Consider the following 21,462-nt stretch of genomic DNA (forward strand, 5'->3'; position numbering starts at 1 on the left):
ATTTTAGTTGTGTCAACAATAACAAAAAAACTTCTACTTGGTCTTAAGATTACATTTAGGCCCAATAATCAGAGATTTTCAAAGTGTTTTACAATCAATTTCCAGCTTCAGACCATATCAATTTGAAGTGTAGTTGGACACAGATTTCCCCCAGACCTGACTGCCACAGCCCACCGCTCCGTGCGGTTTTGCCATCCCACCTCTGCAGCGGCGAGCTGGGGTTTGCAGGGCTGAGTCTAAGGAGGCCAGAACCGGCACATGGAAAACCATTTAAAAAATGGCTTTTTTTTTCTCAGCTGTGCCTCTCGCAAACCGCAGTGCCCTACCTGGGAATTCGGCAATGAGGAATGCTCAGATGAATCCAGAGGACTGTCCGATTACCTCTGGTCAAGCCATCTGCATAGCGAGCTCTTCATAACCCTAACGGCAGGCTTCCAGCCAGGAGACTGATCACTTTTTGAGACCCAAAGAAAACAAGGTGACTGTGAATGCTGCATTCTGATCAGAGCGATCTAACGCAGTGATGTTCCTTAGCACAAAGCATTTGTCATCTAACCGCAGTAGGCTTTCTGGCCACCCACAGAACTGTGTTTCTGACTTTGTATTAACTAGTCCCTGTTTGTAGCATAAAATACCTGAAGTAATTAAGTTTAAAAAGTTCAAGTAAGTCCCAGTAGCCAAACCACAGGTGGTAACGCCCAGGCTAAGGAGAACACATCCCTCACAACGGAAGGTGAGAGTAACACTCGTCTTGTCTTATCAACTTAGGTCAAACTTTCTATGTTGCATTAGTAACTGAAGAGACTAAATAATTCAATAGGTAACAGCAGCACAGGATCCAAAAGACTGTTTGTATCTTTTAAACTGAAAAGCTTCCTAAATATTTAAAAAGAGAAATAAAGAGCCCACTCTGGAACTCATCTTTGTAGCCTATCCCTTTAGGAGATGAAGACAAACCATCTTCAGAATACACCAAATTTAAGGTGGTCTTTAAGGCACCATTTGCAACATTTATTGAGAAGGACATGTGAAAACCAAGTGCACTACAACGTATTAATACAACCGGGAAGTTCTAATTGAACGTGAGGTTACAAGAGATGTTATCTCCCCTTTTCCTCTCCTCTTGCAGGGCTTCTCTCATTCCATTTGACCTCATGTTCCATCCCCAGAGGAATTACATCAAGACTGGATCCCCAATGCCATGGTCTGGGTTGCAGGTGAAGGAGATGGTGATGGCATAGCGAGTGCCCCAGTGAACCTTTTCCACACGATGAAGGTTCTCCGATCCAGAGGTGAAAAAGGAAACTCTGCCTGTAAAGACAAAGTATTTAATCGGTGACATGGAGTTTGCCACTCGGCTCTCAGTTCTCTACAGTTCTGCTGTTGTCTCAGTCCAGCTGCCCCCTGGCTACCTGAAAGCCCATACATCATCACCAAGACAAACTGTTATGAGCTTATGCTGTGCTCTGACAGCTTTATGTACTGTTTAAAACATATGTTAATCCTTTGTGCTACAAAGCTGGAGACGTCATTCCACCGTATCTCATAGTTTATAAAAGGCAGGAGGAAGCCAAGAACAGCTGAAGCCAGTTCTTAGTGGCCTCAGGTTTTTCGTTTGTTTTTTTTTTTAAAAAAAAAAAAAAAGCAACTGTAGTGACTGTCAGCAAAGTGTATTGATCTCCTCGCTGCTCCCCTTGTAGCCTGGGCTCTAATTTTAGACCAAAGCAGGAGGAAGTACCACACAGGTGGCAAAAAGTCTTCAGTGCAAACATGCTCAGCAGGTTTACAAGTAGCTGTGGCAGCTTATCAGCATGGTACCAAGCATTTGCTATAGCTTTTTGTGCTCAGTCTGATCACTCCCTGTTCAGCCAGGTTAGAAGGTTATGTATCGGTCATATACGAGTTAGTTTTCCTTAGAAAGAGCCACTCCATCAATGCGTTGGCTTGGAAATTGTTTTCCAGATGCAAGTGCTTACTCCTGTGCTTCATTCTGTCCACGCTCTGACCACCACCCTGCCCTGGGGTTCCCCAGGCCTTAAGTGGCATCAAGGCGAAATGTTTTGATAGTGACAAGTGGAGGTATATTAGCATCCCACTTGATGAAACAGCAGAACGGAGCCCGCTGCACTTTCACATTATTAAACTGTTCTGAGAACTTAAACGTTTGATGCTTAGCAAGTAACTCGGAACTGACGCAACTCTGCAGGACTGCTCAAGTCCTCCTGAGGAAGCAGTAATACTCATATGCACAGCTGGTTTATCCCGATAGCATGTGGTTTTCCTTTTCCTACTCAGGCTTTCCCCCTCCCCCCCCCTGCAATGTTCAATTTAGATTAAAGTTTGTTAAAAATCTTATCATAGGGAACTCATTGCCAATTAACTCTGTCCAGGATTCATTCACAACCAGACAAAAAGAAACACTTCCTATAATATGCACAAGATCAACTATTCCAACCATCCCCCCGTCTCCACTGCAGAAATGGGCACCAAACACACAGCCGATATTCTCTTCCAAAAGTGATCCAAAAGACCCAGGAGTTACTTTGCATACTCCTAAGCAGCACACACAGGAGAATCTGAACAAAAAATGAGACTAGCCCTACAGTGCTCAGTTTACCCCCTAATCGCTGAAGTCTCGGTACCTTCTGTGTCCCTTGCACATTCAGTTGCAGTTCACATTTAATCACCATAGTTCACACAGCGTTTCGTAACTGCCAAGCAGAAGGCATATCATATTCTTCTCTGCCTGTGGCTGCACATCAGTAATCGGTAAAGCTATGCATATATATATATATATATGAAGAATAGATTTGTTTGTATGCACAGCTCATTTACACCTTGGCATCCTGCTTGTCTAGATGAAAGACGAAATGAATGCTGCGTACTCCTGTCCTATGAGCGTTGCAATGAACAGTGCTACCCTCAAGGATTTCATACAAAGCCCGTGTCATGAAACTACTTTTTTTAATCTTATTTCAAGACCATTCAAGTACTTCATTATCAGTTCCTCCCCTATTCATCCAAAGCTTTGCCTTAAACTGATTTTCAAGCTCTTTTTTTTCTCTTTGATCTCTTATTCAAAGTAGTAGTAATTCAGAGTTAGACAAGTTTCAGTGTATTGTTTAAGCCAGTTAAACTGATTTTTTTGGCTATACAGAATGTCTTAATTTCTTTCTTTAATAAATATGTCTTCATATATATGGTATCTTACAGCTTCTTCTTGTACACCTGGTCCCATATCTGTCAACAGGGTCTGAGTCACTGAACAAGCCTACAGTCCGTTTTCAAATATATTTTTCCTCACTTGGGAAAAGTGTCTTTTAAAATTACTTTGCAAAATTTTGAAGCAAAAGCACACTCTCACCACAGTACACTATTTTTAATAGTATAGATGTTCACAAAGAGTAAAGAATATTCATCTCCATCCCATCTGACAAAACCTTCAAGGGATATATGGCAATATCATCATATTCAGAGACTCCTAGGGAAAGACAAGATAAAATAAAGCTGTACCATTACTGGAGAGGATGATTTCTAGGACTTTCAAGCACACCAAGACCAGACTCTTCATAATCTTGCTTTAATACACAGTATATGGAAACTACTTCAAAAATGAAATCACTACAAGCAAGCATGCAGGTCAGGACTAAGCAAGTTCCTTAAGAAAGTGTGGACTAAGTTATAACTTGTCCTTGCTCTAGCTGGATCTTGATCAATTTTGAGTTAAGATTTTAAATGCCAAAGTTCCAATCCATGAACCACATGAGCAAGTTAGTAGGACCAAATGCAACAAGGGTCTGGTTTTAGCTGTGAGATTGCATTCAAAGTGTTTAAAGTGCACTTGAAGCGACACACGCTGCCACAACTAAAGTAGCTGTGACGGGATTTCTCTCATTGTGAATGGCGAGGAAAACACGCACAGGGCAGTTCCACTGAGCTCTCCAGGCTATGAAATATTGATAGAGTGAATGCTGAGCTTCCTGAGAGAGTACTGTTGCACTACAAATGCTAGAGAAAGACTATGCAACTATTCATTGCGGATAAAAGTACGTAAGTACCTACAATTTCCCGATGAAACAATTTTTTGAGTGAGAAAAGCTCAGGAGAAAGAGTGTAAAATTCTAATCCATTTCCTTTGTCCCCTTCTCTCATTATTTAACAATAGCCTCAAATCAGTCTCTCCATTTTCTTCTCCCCTCCTCTGACCTGCCTGTGCAGATTTCTTTCCAACATGCTTTTCTGCTCCACTAAAGAAACCTTGACTGCTACCTCCTGGCACATAATTTCAGTTTGATTTGTGAACACTGTTGAAAGTGTAAGCTTTTTAGAGATCACAAGCGAGCACTCAATACAATTTCATAGTGTATTATCTAACCAAAAAAGAGGAAGTGTTTAATCCCTGGTCCTTAAGGGACGAACTTGTGGAGTGGAAGAGCAATGGGATCATCTCCTGTTTTGAGGTCCATGATTCTAAGTTTTCAGAAAGAACCCAGTCTCTCAGCTACATTCTGAAGGATAAAGATTAGAAAGGAGGTGTCCTGGGCTTAGAAGTGATGCCAAGGTTAAAAAACAAAGGATTTAGTTTTTTCCACTGAGGTAAATCTATAGTCCGAGTAGTATTTCATCCTGATTGTGAACATTTGACTCATTTTCCCCAGTCACTGCAGGATGCCAAGAACTCCATCACTTCTTTAGTTTCATGATGCTTTGACTAGTACGTCAGCCTTGGGGAAGAGTTTCAGATCCATAAATCACAAGGAACCACGGGCTGTCCTCTCACATCTACCCTCTATCATCTCCTCCTCACCGCCGCTTGCCATTCCACAAGAAGTCCATCAGGCAGAGCATGCCCCAGCAATTACTGCAGCACACCAGAGCATTTAGTGCTTCCAACACTGGGACATACAGCACCCACATTAGATAAAAATACTCAGATTTTGTAGACATTTCTAGCAGTGATCCTTACTCTTTTCTGCCCACAAACACTTCAAGCTTCTTTATAGCTGTTCCCAGCTGGCTTCAGGATTTCCATCAGGCTGTCCAGTAACGGGGGAGTGAGCGGTGCTCCAGCCTAGCTCCCATGGAATAGCGCAGCGATGGACTGGGGGAATTTCCTCCCACACAAATGTGCTTGTTCTTACCTTTCTTATTAGAAGAGCAAAAAAACTCCAAAGAATTGGAAAGTTTTGTAGTAACCTCAAGACCTGCAGGAGCCTGTTTCTAAATTATTAGCTTGCCTGCATATCTCTACAGGAGCAGAAGTAATCCGTCCTTGCCTTTGATATTTATTTGACAATACCTGAATCTACAGCTTGCTTTCTCTTCCTTCCCATGTTTTCTGTACTTTCCAGCATTAAGTGCTAGAAAGAGTGTTTCAAGATGGAGTTTGGTCCAGTAAAATCTTAGCTGATGAGCTTCTGCTCCTTGCAGGCTGCAGAAAGTCTTGCTGTGACGCAGGTTGCTCCCCTTTCTGGTTCACAACTAACACCTCCAGCTCCGCTTCTGTGCTGAGATTAATCAGGAATTTCATCCACAGGTGGAGCTGCTTCCCATTCCCTTCCTTCTGCCGCCTTTAAGCATCCACGCAAGTTTAAACGTAAAGAGTAGGCAAAAGATAAATTGTGTTGGGGATGAAAGAACTACTGTCACAGAAAACTAAGGTGTAAACTCATTTAAATATGCCACCTTCTCACAGGGACCTAGGACAAGAAACTGCTAACAAGCTCAGTGCCGCAGCATCCATCCAAACCGAGCCTGGTCGCTGGTGTCAGTGACACCAGTCAAGCCCGTAAATGCTGCCAGGCTGAGAAAAGCTTACATGGGGGGGTGGGAAAGGAAAGCTCTTGCTCCTCTCACAGGAAGCAAGACATTAATCGTAGTAGAGGTAACTGCTTATTCCCCCGATTTTTTGAAAACCAGCTTTTGCACTGATGCACAGGAATAATAATTTACGAAGGCAAGCAAGTGCCAGTCATAAGCCCCACTGCTATGAATTCTGTGTGATCCTAACGTAGATGAGGCAACACTTCATTTTCAGGAATAATACTTAAGCAGCAAAAGCAACAGATATTTCACTGTGCAACAATAACATCCCATTTAATTACTCAAACAAAACCACTACAGGAATATATGTGTTAACTAGAGCTTTTAGGTTTTAATCACATTCATAATTGCCCCCTAGCAATGAATTCTTTTTCGATGTACTCGGAAAATTTAACCACTGCAAGAAACAGCATACAGGTGAGGAAGCATTATGCATTCAGCTGTGTATCACAGTAAGAATGTCAGTATTCCCACGAGGCTTGCTCTCAGGAGATTTTATCTGTGTTGAATTTTAACATTTAGTTGCACTTCCATAGACAGGGCTGTGTACCATTTGCTACTTAAACTGAGGCAATATAGATTGAGGAATATACATATGAAACAATTTCCAATGACAACTGTGCCTTTAACACTTACTCTCTTCATCTGTCTCCTCGACTCTAAAATGAAGCTAGCACTGACCTATTCTAGCAAGGTTAATGTGAAAAATAATTAGTAAACACCATTACAGTACTTCGCAGTTAACGCACATTCAGTTTTACAAGTATTATTAAAAAAAATCCTCTGGTCTTATTCTGGCAAGAGAAAGAGTGGTAAAGCCTGCCAGATTAAATTATAACAAGATGCAGGGAATATTTGAAAGGACTTTGAGAACCATACAAATATTAACATACCACAATGCTCATAAGAAAAAATATGTACATTATTATTAAGCCTCTAATATTATAAATTTATCGCATAATTTAGATTGGAACAGACCTTGGGAGGCTATCTGGTCCGATTTCCTTTCCCAAATCAAGGCCAATTTCTAAATTTCATCCAACTTCTGAGTTCTATCAGGTTGTTCAGGGTCACATCATTAGCACATACAAGTGCAGCATTCAGATACTGGCATTTCCCAGGTACAGAATCACAGAGTGGTTTGGGTTGGAAGGGACCTTAAAGACCACCCAGTTCCACCTCCCTGCCCTGGGCAGGGACACCTTCCACCGGCCCAGGGTGCTCCCAGCCCCGTCCAGCCTGGCCTTGGGCACTGCCAGGGATGGGGCACCCACAGCTGCTCTGGGCAACCTGTTCCAGTGCCTCACCACCCTCACAGCAAAAAATTTCTTCCCAGTATCTAACCTAAAACTACCCTCTTTTAGTTAAACCATTACCCCTTGTATGGCTCAGGCACACATATTTTGCTACCCCCATGTCTCCTATGCTTGATTTTTGAGGAGGGGGCATGGAGTAATGACCTCCAGAGGTCCTTTCCAACCTTGCTTATTCCGATTACACATGGAACAGCCCATTCACATTAACACCGACTTCGGCAAGCAATTCACATTAACACCAAATTCAGCAATTTCTGTCTGCAGCACGCCCGTTTTGCCGCCGATTCCAAGCCCCTTCACACTCCCATCCTTCACACGACACTACCCCTTCTGCTTTCTTGGCAGCACCCTTCTGGCTCTTCTAGTTTAATTCACTGCCAAATTTCCTTGCAAACTCCTCAAGTCATGAAAACATCACAGACAAACCATAAATTATATGTGTTAGATTGTCTTGACCGACACTCAGTCACGCAAGTAAGAGACTGATAACTGTCCCCTCGCTCTCCTTGTTCTGCTTAAACTGTGCCTGGGCACCAGGGAAGGGCAGGGACTACCTCTGCCTGGTGCCCGTGACAGGGAAGGCGTGCAAAGCTGGGCTGGGGGAATGTCAGGTCTCACCTCCATCCACCCTCTGCGGCAGCTGCTTGGGGGCACTGGAAAGCCTGAGCTGCTGCTCAGAAGGAAACGAAACAACTCATCTACCTGATTAAAGGGAAACAGGAACAGTTTATTTGGCATTACAGATCTATTCGACACCTTTCATCTTATACACTGACAGCTTTGACTGTCTGCCTAACATTTATCAGCTCTAAATGTCACTTGGGAAAGCAGGAAAAACTGCATCTCATCTGCTGAATGACACCAAGACAGAAGCACTGCCCGGGAAGCTGCACAAACACAACTGTGTTCTCATCTTTGTCATCTGTTGAGGATTAATTGCCAATTCATTTGCATGTAAAGTGTCCACGGAAAACCACCACAGCATTAGGCACATAACCACACAGTATCTTCTGTAATCATACAATAAAACTTATTTGACAGATATACTTACTCAGTTACTCATAAATAAATGTTGAATGGGGAGAGCTTTAAGCAAGTCCCTACCTAAACCCCACAGAAGTAACATGGAATGACAGCATCTGCAGATGCCCTGATCTGGGGTGAAGAAAGGGCACAAACCTCTCTAAATGATTTTGCTACATATATGCCAAGCACAGAAGCATACAGAAACCTACGGCCTTAAAAAAGAAAAAAAACAACCCAAAAAACCAAACCAAAACCACCAAAACAGCAACAGGCATCTAACGAAGCCTAGTTACAAAGTTATCCCAAATTTATTTACTAGACAGAGAAACTACTTGCCATTATAGATGAAATCACCAATTCGCACAGTGAACTCTCCCATAGCTGGCTGTATTTTATAGAAGTATTATTAATACTTTTAAGAGTAATTGCTTGTATTTTAGATTCAGAAGCACCTGGACTGAAAACATACAAATTCAAGTTTTTAAAGAAAATAAGTGAACTTATTTCCTACTAGGAGTACATGACCATTTTAGACTTGAACAGAATCCCTGCCTGCTTCCCTCTTACCAGCACAGTTGGTTGCTCAGAGCAGCAGGAGTTCCTGCTCTGTACGTGATGTCTGAAGGTGTGACAACCTAGTCAAGTATTTAGAAGTGAAACCGCGTAACTGTTCTCCCTAAATCACAGTTTCTGAGTCTCACCAAGGCCTTTTGGCTCCATTTCTTCTCCCTACAGCCAAGAGACGGACAGGGATATGTGTTCCACTTTCCAGTTCTCCCCTTCAGCGCTCAACCTCCCCAGCCAACACTGCCAAGTCTGCTCTGTTCTCCCACGCTGGAGCACCCTGGGCAGATTAGAGCATTTCCAAGTTGGACTGCTACAAAAAGTTCTCACCAAGAGAAGCCTCTAAGAACAAAATGTTGCCATTTCAATCACATGAAATACCCACAGATCATCTGGTTTACTCTTCTTGACCTTGCTGAACATAACATGTTCAGTAGAGCTGTGGTCAAATCACACGGATGCACGAGTTCCAAGTTTTGGACTGCTGACAGAGAAGGAATTCACCTTTGCATTTACTAAATCACTGAAGCATAAACACAAGGGTAACTTCTGCTGTTCATTTCTTATTCAAAAAACCTTTTTTCAACACAACTAATTCATGATGCCACCTATGGTGTGCAACATTAACACTCACCAAGCTTAGGAACCAAGAAATGAAACATCATTACTGAACTATACAGCATAACACAGCTGAGCCTGCGGTGAATTTGATATTTTGTTTTACTTTATCTGTTACATTACCCAAATTTCATCAAGTAACTGCCTGAAGCTCATTTTTCTGTGCTCCTCCTTCATGCCTTCAGCTTTGCTACATATTTGTCTAGCAGTACCTCATCAAATTAATGAAACGCTGGCCTGTATATGCATTACATAAAGCAAAGTCCCGCGCAGCAAGCAATGAAAGGCACATTAAGGTGCACACTGCCTGTGTTCATTTAAAACTACGTATTTTATACCATGGAAAAAAGCCTTAGAGTCCAATTCTCAATACTGACAGTGCTTTGCAACGCTCTGTGGTAACACAAGGCATCTGTTTAGGTCCCCGTATCCCCCAGACACTCCTCAATCCTTTCAATGGCCCAGCTCGGGTAAAATTACCATTACTACCCTCAGCAACAGATGCCCTCAGCCAGACAGTGCAGTTTATATAAGCACTATGTTAAATGCAGGTCTGACCTGCACCCCCCCAACTACCTATTGCTTTATGGGCCCAATTAAAATATTATTTCATTTAATGCCACCGTAAACCTATCATCAGGCACCACTGGAATACAAAACCAGAGCCTGGAAGACAGTTAGCCTTCCACGGAAAACAAAACAGAAAGCAGAAGAAAAATATTCAGAGTTCTACAAAGGAATGAGGAGCTATTGAGCTGTTTTCTACATATTTTTGTCACAATTGCAACACATCCTCCTCTTCCTACCATTTCTCTGCAATCATCTTCCCAGTCCCAGGTGCAATTTATGGTTAGTATTGCAAATCATTAAGAATTGCTGTCCTACAACCCGGGAACTTTGCATAGGTCCTTATTGCTGCAGCTGTTAATGCCAGCTCCATTTATTTTTCTGGGACTGCAGCTACTTCGCTGGATTTTTTAAATTAATTCTCATCTTCCAGTTGTTACTGATTTAACATCATGGTGTGCTCCAGTTTTACTGACTGGAGCAAAACTAAAGGTAGGAATGCCAGAAGATTATAGCAATCTAGACTGAATCGCATGATGTGGATTGAATGTAGAGAAAGATCCAGCTACGTGTGCTCAGTGGGAAGGGGGGGGGGGGGGGGGGGGGGGGGGGGCAGACAGCATCTGCTATTCTGTAGTACAAGACGTATTACTAAATACATGCTTTAAAACCAGTTTTCACAACTTGTGTTAATGTTGTTGTGGGGGTTCTGAATCTGGAAATCTTACTTTTCATGTCATTGCACTTTCTGTCACCATGCTGCAACCCCTCAGCCTTTAATAGTGAACTCTATTATTTTTTTAAAATAACACAATAAAATAAATATGACAAATTCCCACCACTTAAAGTACTGTACTTAGTCTCATGATTACAGGACCCGAGAGTCATGTGATGTCTAACCACTGCAATAAAGCTACACTTACCCCAGTAAATGTACACACAGACACCCTGAAGCCCATTTCTGCACTGAGAAAGCTACATATGCATTCTTAAATGTATGTTTTTCCTCACCTCAGCAGAAAAACTAATGGCTCAGGCTTTTAAGAGTGGAAAAAAAAGTGTATGCTCAATGAAGAATAATCCAACTTCACAAGTTCCCAGATAGCTCATACCTTCATCTCAAATATTTTTACACTTTCAGAAACACACGCTTCTGACAGCTATGAAAATATGCAAAGTTTGATATTCAAGGAAGAGTCACATTTCGCTCTCCAATGCACAGAATTCATTTCGCACCGTAGATTATTTTCTTCCACAAACACACAGAAATAGTGATTCTGACCTTTCCTCCTACCCTAACATAATAAACAACCTTACAAAGAACAAACTCTCTTATAAGCTGAAAGTAAGTGCTGCAAAGCTGACCTCGGAACCAAGATATGTACATGCAAATAAGGAACACACAACTCAAGTGGTACTAAGATTTCATTCCAACTGCAGGGTTTCAACTACACTTTATCATAAAGTGAAGTCTGATCTGTCTAATGTTGCCAGTCCCCAAATGCACACAAGACTCTCCAAAATTATAAAATTTTAAATACAGTATACACTGACAAATTCAGTAGCAGCAGAAAGTATACCAGTTTTATCACTGAAAAAGGAATGCCTTGATGTCTGCCATTTATTCTTAATTCTTCTGTACCTAATGAAGATTACTAAAACAGGCCTCAGGCCAGGGAAGGAAAGTTAATGTTGAAAGGGCCACGGGTTTTGTTCTGCAGGACCTCATTCTAAACACTGCACAGAGCCACCCCTGGTGCAAAGGATGGAAAAAAATGCCAATATGTCAATTTTGGAAATAGAATTTGCACAGACATTTAAAAGCAACAGATACTACTTCAGAACTGTTTCTTTGTCCAAAAAAATGTTTTCTTTTCAAAGTAGTATTTCACTTGGCACTAAGAATTTTCTTACTCATGGTACGGCGAGTTTCTTGCAGCAGACAGAGGTCCTGACGTAAGTCAACAGACACATAGATACTTCTGAAGCCCATCAGGGCACAAGAAAGGTGTGTTCCTTAATGCCACACATTTGGTTATGAATTAGCCAGAGGTCTGTACACATGAATAGGCATCACTGTGGTGACTGGTCACATCTGTTACAAAGAAAAAATCTGAAGAGCCTCTAGGTTAATAAATTATAACTCCTTCCTAAAGCTAGAGGTGTTTGTTAATAATTGAACTAGGCGGTGTTATAGACCATGCTACAAGTTATATTGAAAGCCTTTCTCTCAAATACGCAAGGCTACTTTTTACACAACCCACAAGTGATGCATACTTAGAGAAGTGGTAAGCATATTAAATTAGGTTCCACTTCAAAACAGTTCCTGCTGTCCCTAACTATCCAGCTGAGACCGATCTATGAACAGTAATTGCTGCAAAAACATTTGAAACAGCAGTGGGACTTGCCCAGACAGCACCCCCAAACACAGGAAATCCCACAATGTTTTATTTTTCGTTGTCTTTTTTTGTATTTCAAATTATTGTTTTTCTCCTCTGCTGCATCAGCAACAACGCCTTTCTGTTCCCTACTGTAAAGCCTGACACTTTAACAAATTACTGCTCACAGAAAAAGGGATGTATTCATTTTGGCACACAGCACCAGGCTCCCAAAACGCAGACTAACTTGGAGATGACAAGAAGTGCCAGTTATGGCATTAGCAGTACGGAGAAGGTAAGGCAGCTGTCAAGCACTAGAACAGAACCCACGATTACCACAGTCATCTCTAACAAAGCCTGAATCTCTTAAATGAGAAAGAAATAAAAGCTGATCAACATGGAGTTTTGAAAGTTGGGTTGGAGTGACAAGAGAAGCACAAAGGATCAAAAGAATCATAAAACAAGAAACCACAAAGAGGGAAGGAGAGAAAAAAAACCCACCGCAAAGGAACATTCTGAACATGAAAAATACATCAATTTGTACCAGCAACAGAAAACACCCTGGGGTCATTCCCTCATTCCATCCTCTCACAAGCCACATTCTATCAGCAAGAGGAAAAGCTAAGTGTATCGCCTTCACATCGCGCTTCACCGCTCCAGCTCTGCTCCTTCGCTCCCAGGTGCTGGTCGCTATCGGGATTGCGCCACAGGCAGCGATGCAACCACGGGGCCCTGCCAACTGCGTTTAGACAGAGAAATATCAGAAAAGTGTAACCAGCATTAAACTTAATTCTCTGTGGTGTACGTGCAGCACATTTGATCTTTCAGAAAAGGCCACTCCCTAACAAGTTTTGCGTTGTTTTAAAAGGTGGGTTTAACCAGTTCTGGGGCACGCACGCTGTCAATACAACCACCTGTGGAAAGGGAATGGCCAAAACCAGGTGCTTTTAAAAATCTTTCTGTATTTTATGTGCCACCACTTCCTCCCCCAAAACAACACAAAAGCAAACACCTTGCAGCAGCAGAGCCTGAAAATGAGTCAGCTAGAGCTGAATGGAAGCAATTTCACAGTGGCAGACTTTCTGAAATTAAGTCAGAGGCACACTGCATACAGCAACTGGACTGAGTGCCCCTGTACCGTGCAAGGAGACAGCTGTCCTCCCAGCTCCCCAGAATTCAGCTATGATTTCTACAACTATAAAAACACATTACACTTAGAATTGCATCTGGAAATGAAATAGTTTAACGTGTTCCCTTTCAAAATACTGGTGGCAGCATTTTGCAAAGGATACTTCCAGTTTAGGGTTTATTTCCAACCACAAAAGCCAAAATAATCAAACATACAATTCTTGATACCAAACCCAGAATACAGATATCTCAGAGTCTATCTAAGCCAGCATTACCACTGGCGAGTAGATTGCTATGATCCATAATTCAAAAACCCCACACCCATCCGCATTTGCAGGCAACAATCATCAGAAGTCAGTCCTGCTTGGGGTAATGCCTGTCAGCAGACAATTACTGAGGCTGTGTTTAAATGAGTAAGTTTGTCTTTTCTCTCTTGAAGAAAAAAAATACAAAAGATAGAACATGGTAGGAATATAAAGTTGTCCTTGATTTTTTATTTCTGCAAAAGTGTGCCTAGTCTTGCATTACAAAAGCCTAGGCTGCTGTAAGCTCAGCACTCACCTGCCAGACAGATGAGATGACAGTAAGCTCTACGAGTACTGTCCCAAAGGAATTCCAGCCTCAAAGGATCCACTTACTAGAAAAATCTTAAACCAGCCTTAGGGGAAAAGCTTTTTTTTTTTTTTTTTTTTTAAACGATATAACTGACAGCCATCAGAATGCTCATCCCTGTCAGATCTACTGAAAGCAGGTATGGATGTATAAGCAAGTTACTGTGGTCCATCATGTTACTGGAGGTTAGCAAGGCTGTGATAATCAATCATCTTCACACTCAGCCCACAGCAGTCACAAAGTATTAAGCCCCACCTTGAACAGCAAAGGAACTTCAGGCCAGACAGTCTGAAATAAATTATTTTGGATATGCTGTAGTCACACAGCTGTCTTTGCTCTGGACACATAGTGGCCTGCTAAGCTATTGAAACTGGACTGAGGTTCTAAGCTTCAAATGAACTGACTTTGTGTGGCTTAACTCCAGATATTTCAAACTGTAGCCACATTTTGACCTTTTTTAATCTTTATTTTCTATGTCATCAACCTGAAGACAAAATGGTCCACTTTTCCACAGTTATTGCTGACACAAAACAAAGTCCCACTACATCCACCAGCCCACCCAGTTAATAAATGCCATAATCTGGCGTGCCCCAGTGCAAGCAAACCAAGACCTACCTGCTCGAGGCTCTACTGTCTTGTTGGAGCCGGCATCCATAAAGACAAACCGTCCACCACCAAAGTCTTCAGTGTAGTCCGAAAGATACAGCAGTGAAGTATAGTCAAAAGAGCCGTAAGTTACCTAGGAGTAAGACAACATTATCAAAAATTACCAAATTCTACTCTCATCTCTGCAGAGCAGAAATAATTAAGCAGATGGATCTGATGGGGTTTTCCCATCTTCCTGTTTTCATGTATTTAATAAAGGGGTCTCTGAAAACTGAGATCATTCTTTTCCAGAAGTGATACATGTTTATTAGTCTATTATGTTTACACACAAGACTAGCATGTTTACTATTTTATTAGTTACAGTTTCCATAATTAAAGAAGCGCGCCTATTGATTTCTATCATCCTAAGTCTACTAAACAGCTAGCAAAACCCCAACATATTACACCTCTGTATTAAGATACAGAAGGGCTCAGATCTATTTATACTATTTCAAGATAAAATTTCACCATAAGGTTAATGAGACCCAAGAACAGTCTTTGATGAATTAATTCCACCCATCATCTAACCACAGGTACAGGCTTCTGGAAACATCACCTTTACTCTTTCACCAGCTACCATGCTGGAGCTTCATTGGAACAGTGAGTCAGACCTTCCAAGTAAGCACACATTTGCTGGAGGACCTTCCTACTCTTTTCCTTTTGGGTTTTGTTTAAAAACCTTCAAACGTGACTTTCAAAGTCCCTGCTGCTTCTCAGTCTACAGACCAAACACCCCATTTTTAAGTATAACAAGGTGATTTCCCTTCCTTTTAAAGTATTCTTTTTGCTTGATATGTATGTTGAGGATGGAGAAAAATACTATGTATTAATGCTTGGAGGATGCTATCTAAATATTTAACACCAAGTTTAGCCAATGCTGAAAATATTTCCTTTTTATACCTACATGTCACCAACAATTAAAAATATACTTCAAATCAGTGGCTGTATTCTCCAGTTTCTTTACAGTACACAACTACTCAATCTCTGCATTACACTGACAGTGAAATGTGCAGCACAGTAGTACTATTTCAACATACAACATTTGCAGAGTGTTTTGACTGACCTGGTGACTGTTATGAGGCAGGTGCTACTTCCAAACTTAGAAGTTCCCTAAATATTTTCAATTTTGTTTTAAGTTACATTCATTAGTGCCAGTTAAATTTTGGCTCCACAGCAGTACACGTTATTCTGTAAGGGCAATGACTAAAGAGAACATAACAGCAGATGGCAGAGGAAGATATTTTCTTTCTTACTCATTCTATTATTTTGACCATCAGGGCTTAAAGGAAAAAAGCCAAATCCAGTGATATGCTGCACTACACAGTCCAAATCACAAGAATGCTAGAAACGTTTTGGTGATCCCCTTTTCCCCATATTTACCCAAACCTTAGAAGCAATAGGAGACAATGAATGGAATGAGCACATGCTACTGTAGCACCTCAAAACAGCTATTTTACAGCCTTCCTCATGCAATTAGCTTTGCAAAGGTACTTTCACCTCCATTGATTTGCTGATAAAACTTCCAGTCAGCTTGAGGAAGCCCTCCAGCCAGTGAAGACATCAGCATAGTGAAGAAGTTTATTGAACTCCTGCATGCAAGTCTAATGCAATAAAACTGGTTCTTATGAACTCTTCAGTGGTGCAGCAATCTTTGCTCTATCACTGCGCTCTCCATCCTCTCCAAGGTGGCTTTACCAATTCTGAACTTTCAAGAGCTCATTACAAACCTTTTTAGCCTAAGCAAACATCTGATTTCTACAGATGACTAATCTGGGGAACCAAGTGTGCAATGGAAAATGGCTTTTCTACTCCTGTTCATTACTAACTCTCAGAAAGCAGCCAGGCCTGGAAAGAAGGCACTAAATTACACTCAGTTATTTCAAATGCTAGAAGTCTCCCATGTATATCAAATACATTTATCACCCTGGTAAAGATTTCCAATACCAGAAAGGTTAAAAAACAAAAGCAGGCATTTCCATTCAGTCTGATACTTCATACAGTTGGTGTGCTCTTTTTGAGCACCCCTTCCCCAAATATGTCAAACATAGCTAATATTTAGTGGTAGATGCTCATAATGGTATGATACAGTACTTTAAAAAGGCTATTATTATAACTGTCAAAATTAGCCAGCCACGTTTTGCAGTGTGGCATCCTTGGGTTTTTGAGTGACACATGTTTATATGCAACTAAACAGTTGTAGGAATATTCAATAGGCCTGTAGTCACTAAGATATGTAGGACAGCATCCCCTGCTTTGCATTGCAGAATAAAATACACACACTTTCCAATCAGCACAAGTCTACATGGTACCCTGCAGAAATAAGGGTCAAAACTGCTCTTTTCCTGTAAGACTCTACCTATCTCTTTGTGCAGATAATCACAAAAATAGCCTTGATAGCTAATTCAAATGTTCTGTATATTGGTAGTATCTATTTAGTAGACAGCGTAAGGCACCAAACAGCATGTCTCTGAATTACAAGGGGCTGTAGGTAAGCTGAGGCAAAAGGTTTGAGTAGACACAAGAACAAACTTCCTCAGATTTCAAAGACGACGCTGTCCTAAGGCAAAAGGAAGATCTTTTGCTGTATTTCATTAGATGCCTAACAACATGAGGGAAAGGAAAAGAAGAGTGAGGAGTCTGCTAGAACAGATAGCAGCTGCTATCAGTGATGTCTCAACAGCCTGAGGCAAGAGGCTGCTAGAAGGGTTAGGGAGATGGAGAGCATATCACAGGTAAGGAGACTTGAAGGTTTGGCTTGGTCAGCTTGGAGAAAGGCAGGCTGAAAAGGGATACGATTGCTACGTATAAATATATGGGGACAGGAGGAGGTAGAACTGGGAGAAGGGTGGGAAAAATAGCTATAAACTGATCATGAACAAGTTTAGGCTAAAAAAAAGAAAAGCTGTACTTAAGTCTCAGAATAGTTCCAATAGAAGAAATTCCAGGAAAACAAACCAAAACTGATCTTACGGCAGAGCTTGACAATTCTGTGAAGGATGACAGGATCCCTGCAGAAATCTTCAAGTCCCATATCGCTTCTATTAGACAACGTTATAGACTATACTGTCAGGAATTGAGTGTGCAACAGCAATTCCATTATAAATCAAGACATTTGACATTTGAAAGGCTGAGTTCCAAATAAATTCCATCCAAGATGAAACTCCGTATGTTAAGCCAACACTTTTTGATTTTAGATGCTTATAAATTCGACAAGATTAAATGAGTCATTTAAGCAATTTCAGGGTTTCCATTCCTATGCAACTAAAACCCAAGTAAATTTTAGGGAAAAAAAACAAAGCCTCATACAGACACAGTAGATCTATGCTGCTCCCTTATGCAGTTAAAATCTTCCAAACCAAGAATATTCAGATTGAAATAACATCACAACACTCAGTAATATAGGGTGAAAAGGCAAAACAGGTATTTGTGTGCTCCAAGAAGCCTGTATCTTTGAACCAACAGTGTCAAACAAACAAAAAATGCATCAGATTCATTTTTCAAAGGCTTAGTTTTACCTTTCTTTTGGAAGGGGGCAGTGACAAAAATATCCTTAAGTCTTCTAGGAGCAACCTTCACTGTTTAATTATTATGCAAAAATACATACAAGGGGAAAGTGTAAATAATGATACAAGAAAAAAGCATCCAACAAACTGGCAAAATATTTAATAGGCTGAGTTTTATTGATCTTTCCTCAACTCCCTAGCATTCACACTTGTTCTGGACGCCACATAAGCATACTACTGCTCTTATCTTGGAAGTATTTCCTACCTCAGATCAACAGCAACGCATTTTTTTCCCTTGCTTTCAACTGCAGTCTGGAAGTCGTAAGTGAAACTTGGTTTGTTGAAGGAATTAAAATACAAGACAGGCTGACTGCACTGAAGACAACCTGTAAAGCTAGACAACTTGTCTATCCTATTTAGCCACCTCTGAAATATGTTCTGACCTACTGATCTTCCCTCTGAATTCAGTCTCCTGCTCAGCCTGATCAATTGGAAGTACTTATTTTTTACCTCCTTCTAAACACATAACCAATATACAGATATACATAACATATACCTATAGTAGGCTAAAATTACATGCAGGCATGTATTCTACACATACTGTAACATTTTCTATAAGCCATGATCTGGCAAAACACGTACACGAATGCTACATCCACAAATAGTTCTGTTCCAATTGCACTTAAGGGGAAAATAATACCAGACCTTTTGACAAACAAACAGAAGTCAGAGGCTTGTTTATGCAGCAAGGGAAGGATTCAAATTAAGCCTTTCACGCTAATTCCCGTGAATGGAGTACCAGAAGAGAAGGCAGCCAGTGTCTAGTAGCAATGATACATGATGACGTCATTTGGACTTCCATGAGGGACACGAAGTGAACAGGATCAGGGATGTATCTCTATTGGACCCTATTTAAGGCATCATTAGCCTGGTTCAAACTCTGAATTTTCAAGCAGGCAATGCAAACATTTAAACTGTAGAACTAACTGTATTATCTGGCAATAGCTGAAGTCCTTTATCCTAGAGAAGGGATGAACCACTAAGCTGGGACAGTTTCCACAAGAATGATCTGTGCCCGTAGTGGCTTTTCCATCCCTCTTCAACACCCTCTGCACTGGCAAACACATTTGCTCCATGTGAACAGCTAGTGAGACATGGACCCCCAAGCCATGAGCTCCAGAAGCACTGAGAAGTTTGCTCTAAGGTTTCCATTCCACAGCACTGGCAAGTGCCTGGCTGGGGGCCAGGGAGATTCTGTTCCCTTGTGCTCTCCCAAAAAAAGAAACGGAACTGATCCACGCCAGGCTGGCTACTGGGGCAGGGGAGGCAAATTCTAAGTGATGATGAACAAGGTGTTTGCCAACTACCCCAGCTGGGATTATTCTCTCCTCTGCTGTAAATCAGACTACCCAGTTAATTATTCATTATAGGAACCATTAAGATTTAGGTTATGCATAGCAAGTTCAAGCAGCCACATTTTATGTTTGTTTTGTTTTTTAAAGCTGGGGATGGATGGGTTAGAAAAAGCCAAGGCCAATCAGTTGATGTATCTGCTCTCTGAACAGGCAGCCTGTGAGATAAACAAGATTTGGACAAAACAGATGGATAAAAACAGCAAAATGTCTAGCCTGCTGTCCGTCATGTACAGGCATTGTCAAGATGCCACAGAAGAGAAGCAGCTTCCACAAAGGAAACAAATGCTCTTCATGGAAACAGATTTAATTCTAAATTACAAAATAATTTGTGTATTATAGGAGAGATTTAGGTAGCAACACTTAATTGTGAGGTTATCCAACGACCTTATTCGTTTACTAATGCAAAACACATGCAGAAAAGAATAAAGAGAATATTGGCTATCCTAATGCTTGTGCAGACACAAATCTCATTATAGAAATAAATCAGTCTGAAATTCTAATACGCCTTTTAGGCCTGAAAGGAAAAAAAAAGAGTGGAGAAAACAGCCATCAGTTATTGAAATTCACTGCTTTCTTTTCCCTTGTGGCAATTCTCTGAAAGCGTGGAAAAACTATGAAGAACCTATGAATTTACTGCACTTCACACAACCAGAATCACTAGTTTATTCGGTGGCTCTTGGAAATGAGTGCAATGTGATAGAATTCCTGTGAATGCTGTCAGCACAATTTGTTCCCTACGATCAGTTCCCATCAATGACAGCCAAAATCTGGCACCTCAAGATCATCCCTACCACCTGTGGCCCTAGATCTACTCCTATTCAATGATTACATTACAGCTTCTTAAACAAGAGGCATCCAAAAGGTGGTCTCAGTTGTATCAGTGACTGCAGATTCCACCACCCCACATTGCCTTCTTTCGAACAGCAGCTGTATCAGGTATCACCACTGTCACCATGTTTTCTAGATATAAGCTGCTTCTGCCTACACAACAAGAAAGGGCACACAAGCTCGCACTGACATTGTGAGCAACAGACGTTATACCTCCCTCAGACTGACTTTTTCCAGGAAAATTTTTCAAGGCAAGGAGCATTTCTCTGTTTTGTTTTTCATCTTCCATGTTTCAGGTCATAGACTTCAAGGTACAGGGCCAACATACAGCCTCTAGCACTGAGGTGTAACTTAGCTTTGATGGGATAAGTTTTATGCGGTTCCATCTTAGGTGATCCCCGACTCCAGAGCAGCAGTCCTTACGACATGACATTTTGGGCACCCTGGTGTGGGATTGGATTTGGTTTTTTGGTGTGGCTTTTTTCTATTTTATTCTTCCATTGTTATTTGGCATTCTGCTATGCTGCACACATGCTGCCTTTGAAGTCAGCTAAATTCAGAAATAAACTCAATCTCAACCCCAGATCATTTCATGCCATTGAGATATGCAGAGTATTAAGCTAGGAGCCTACAGGTAGAAGGTTGCAGTTAAAAGAAAGTCACAAAAACATTCCATTCCAAACCCAACAAAACTTCAAATTATTGAAAGAGGGTACCATATCCCCACTGAAGAGCACGCAGTAAAACGCCTCAATCCACAGACAGATGCTATGCATTTATCAAAAGGCTCAGCTCAACTACAAACAGTGACTGATTGATCACTTTGACATAGCTCCTGCTAGAGCTGGCTGAAAGAGTGATACCCTAACTAGAAACACAGGCTTGATCAAACTGAAGCACTTCATAGGTGCAGGTCAATTTAATCAACATTTCTCACAAAAGAGATTCCTGAATAGACATTCACACAATTTATTAATCCTAGCAGAACCGAAGTAGAGAAAATAAAATAAAAAGGAATGTAATGGCCTCTGTTTCTAAA

General features: G+C 41.1%; 1 protein-coding gene across 5 annotated transcripts in view; it reads right to left on the minus strand.

The window, feature by feature from the left end:
- Positions 1–977: 977 nt before the first annotated feature.
- The window catches only part of OGFOD3 (2-oxoglutarate and iron dependent oxygenase domain containing 3), a 44,882-nt gene continuing 24,397 nt past the window's right edge, over positions 978–21,462 (minus strand). For all 5 annotated transcript variants that reach the window (XM_040579870.1, XM_040579909.1, XM_040579880.1 and 2 more), the window contains 2 exons: positions 14,648–14,771; positions 978–1,311 (listed from right to left, as the gene is read on the minus strand). In XM_040579870.1, the coding sequence (XP_040435804.1) occupies positions 1,175–1,311; positions 14,648–14,771 (261 nt within the window). In that variant the 3' untranslated portion in view covers positions 978–1,174. The remainder of the gene's footprint in view (positions 1,312–14,647; positions 14,772–21,462) is intronic.

This window comes from Falco naumanni, chromosome 1, assembly GCF_017639655.2.
Source record: "Falco naumanni isolate bFalNau1 chromosome 1, bFalNau1.pat, whole genome shotgun sequence".
NCBI lineage: Eukaryota > Metazoa > Chordata > Aves > Falconiformes > Falconidae > Falco > Falco naumanni.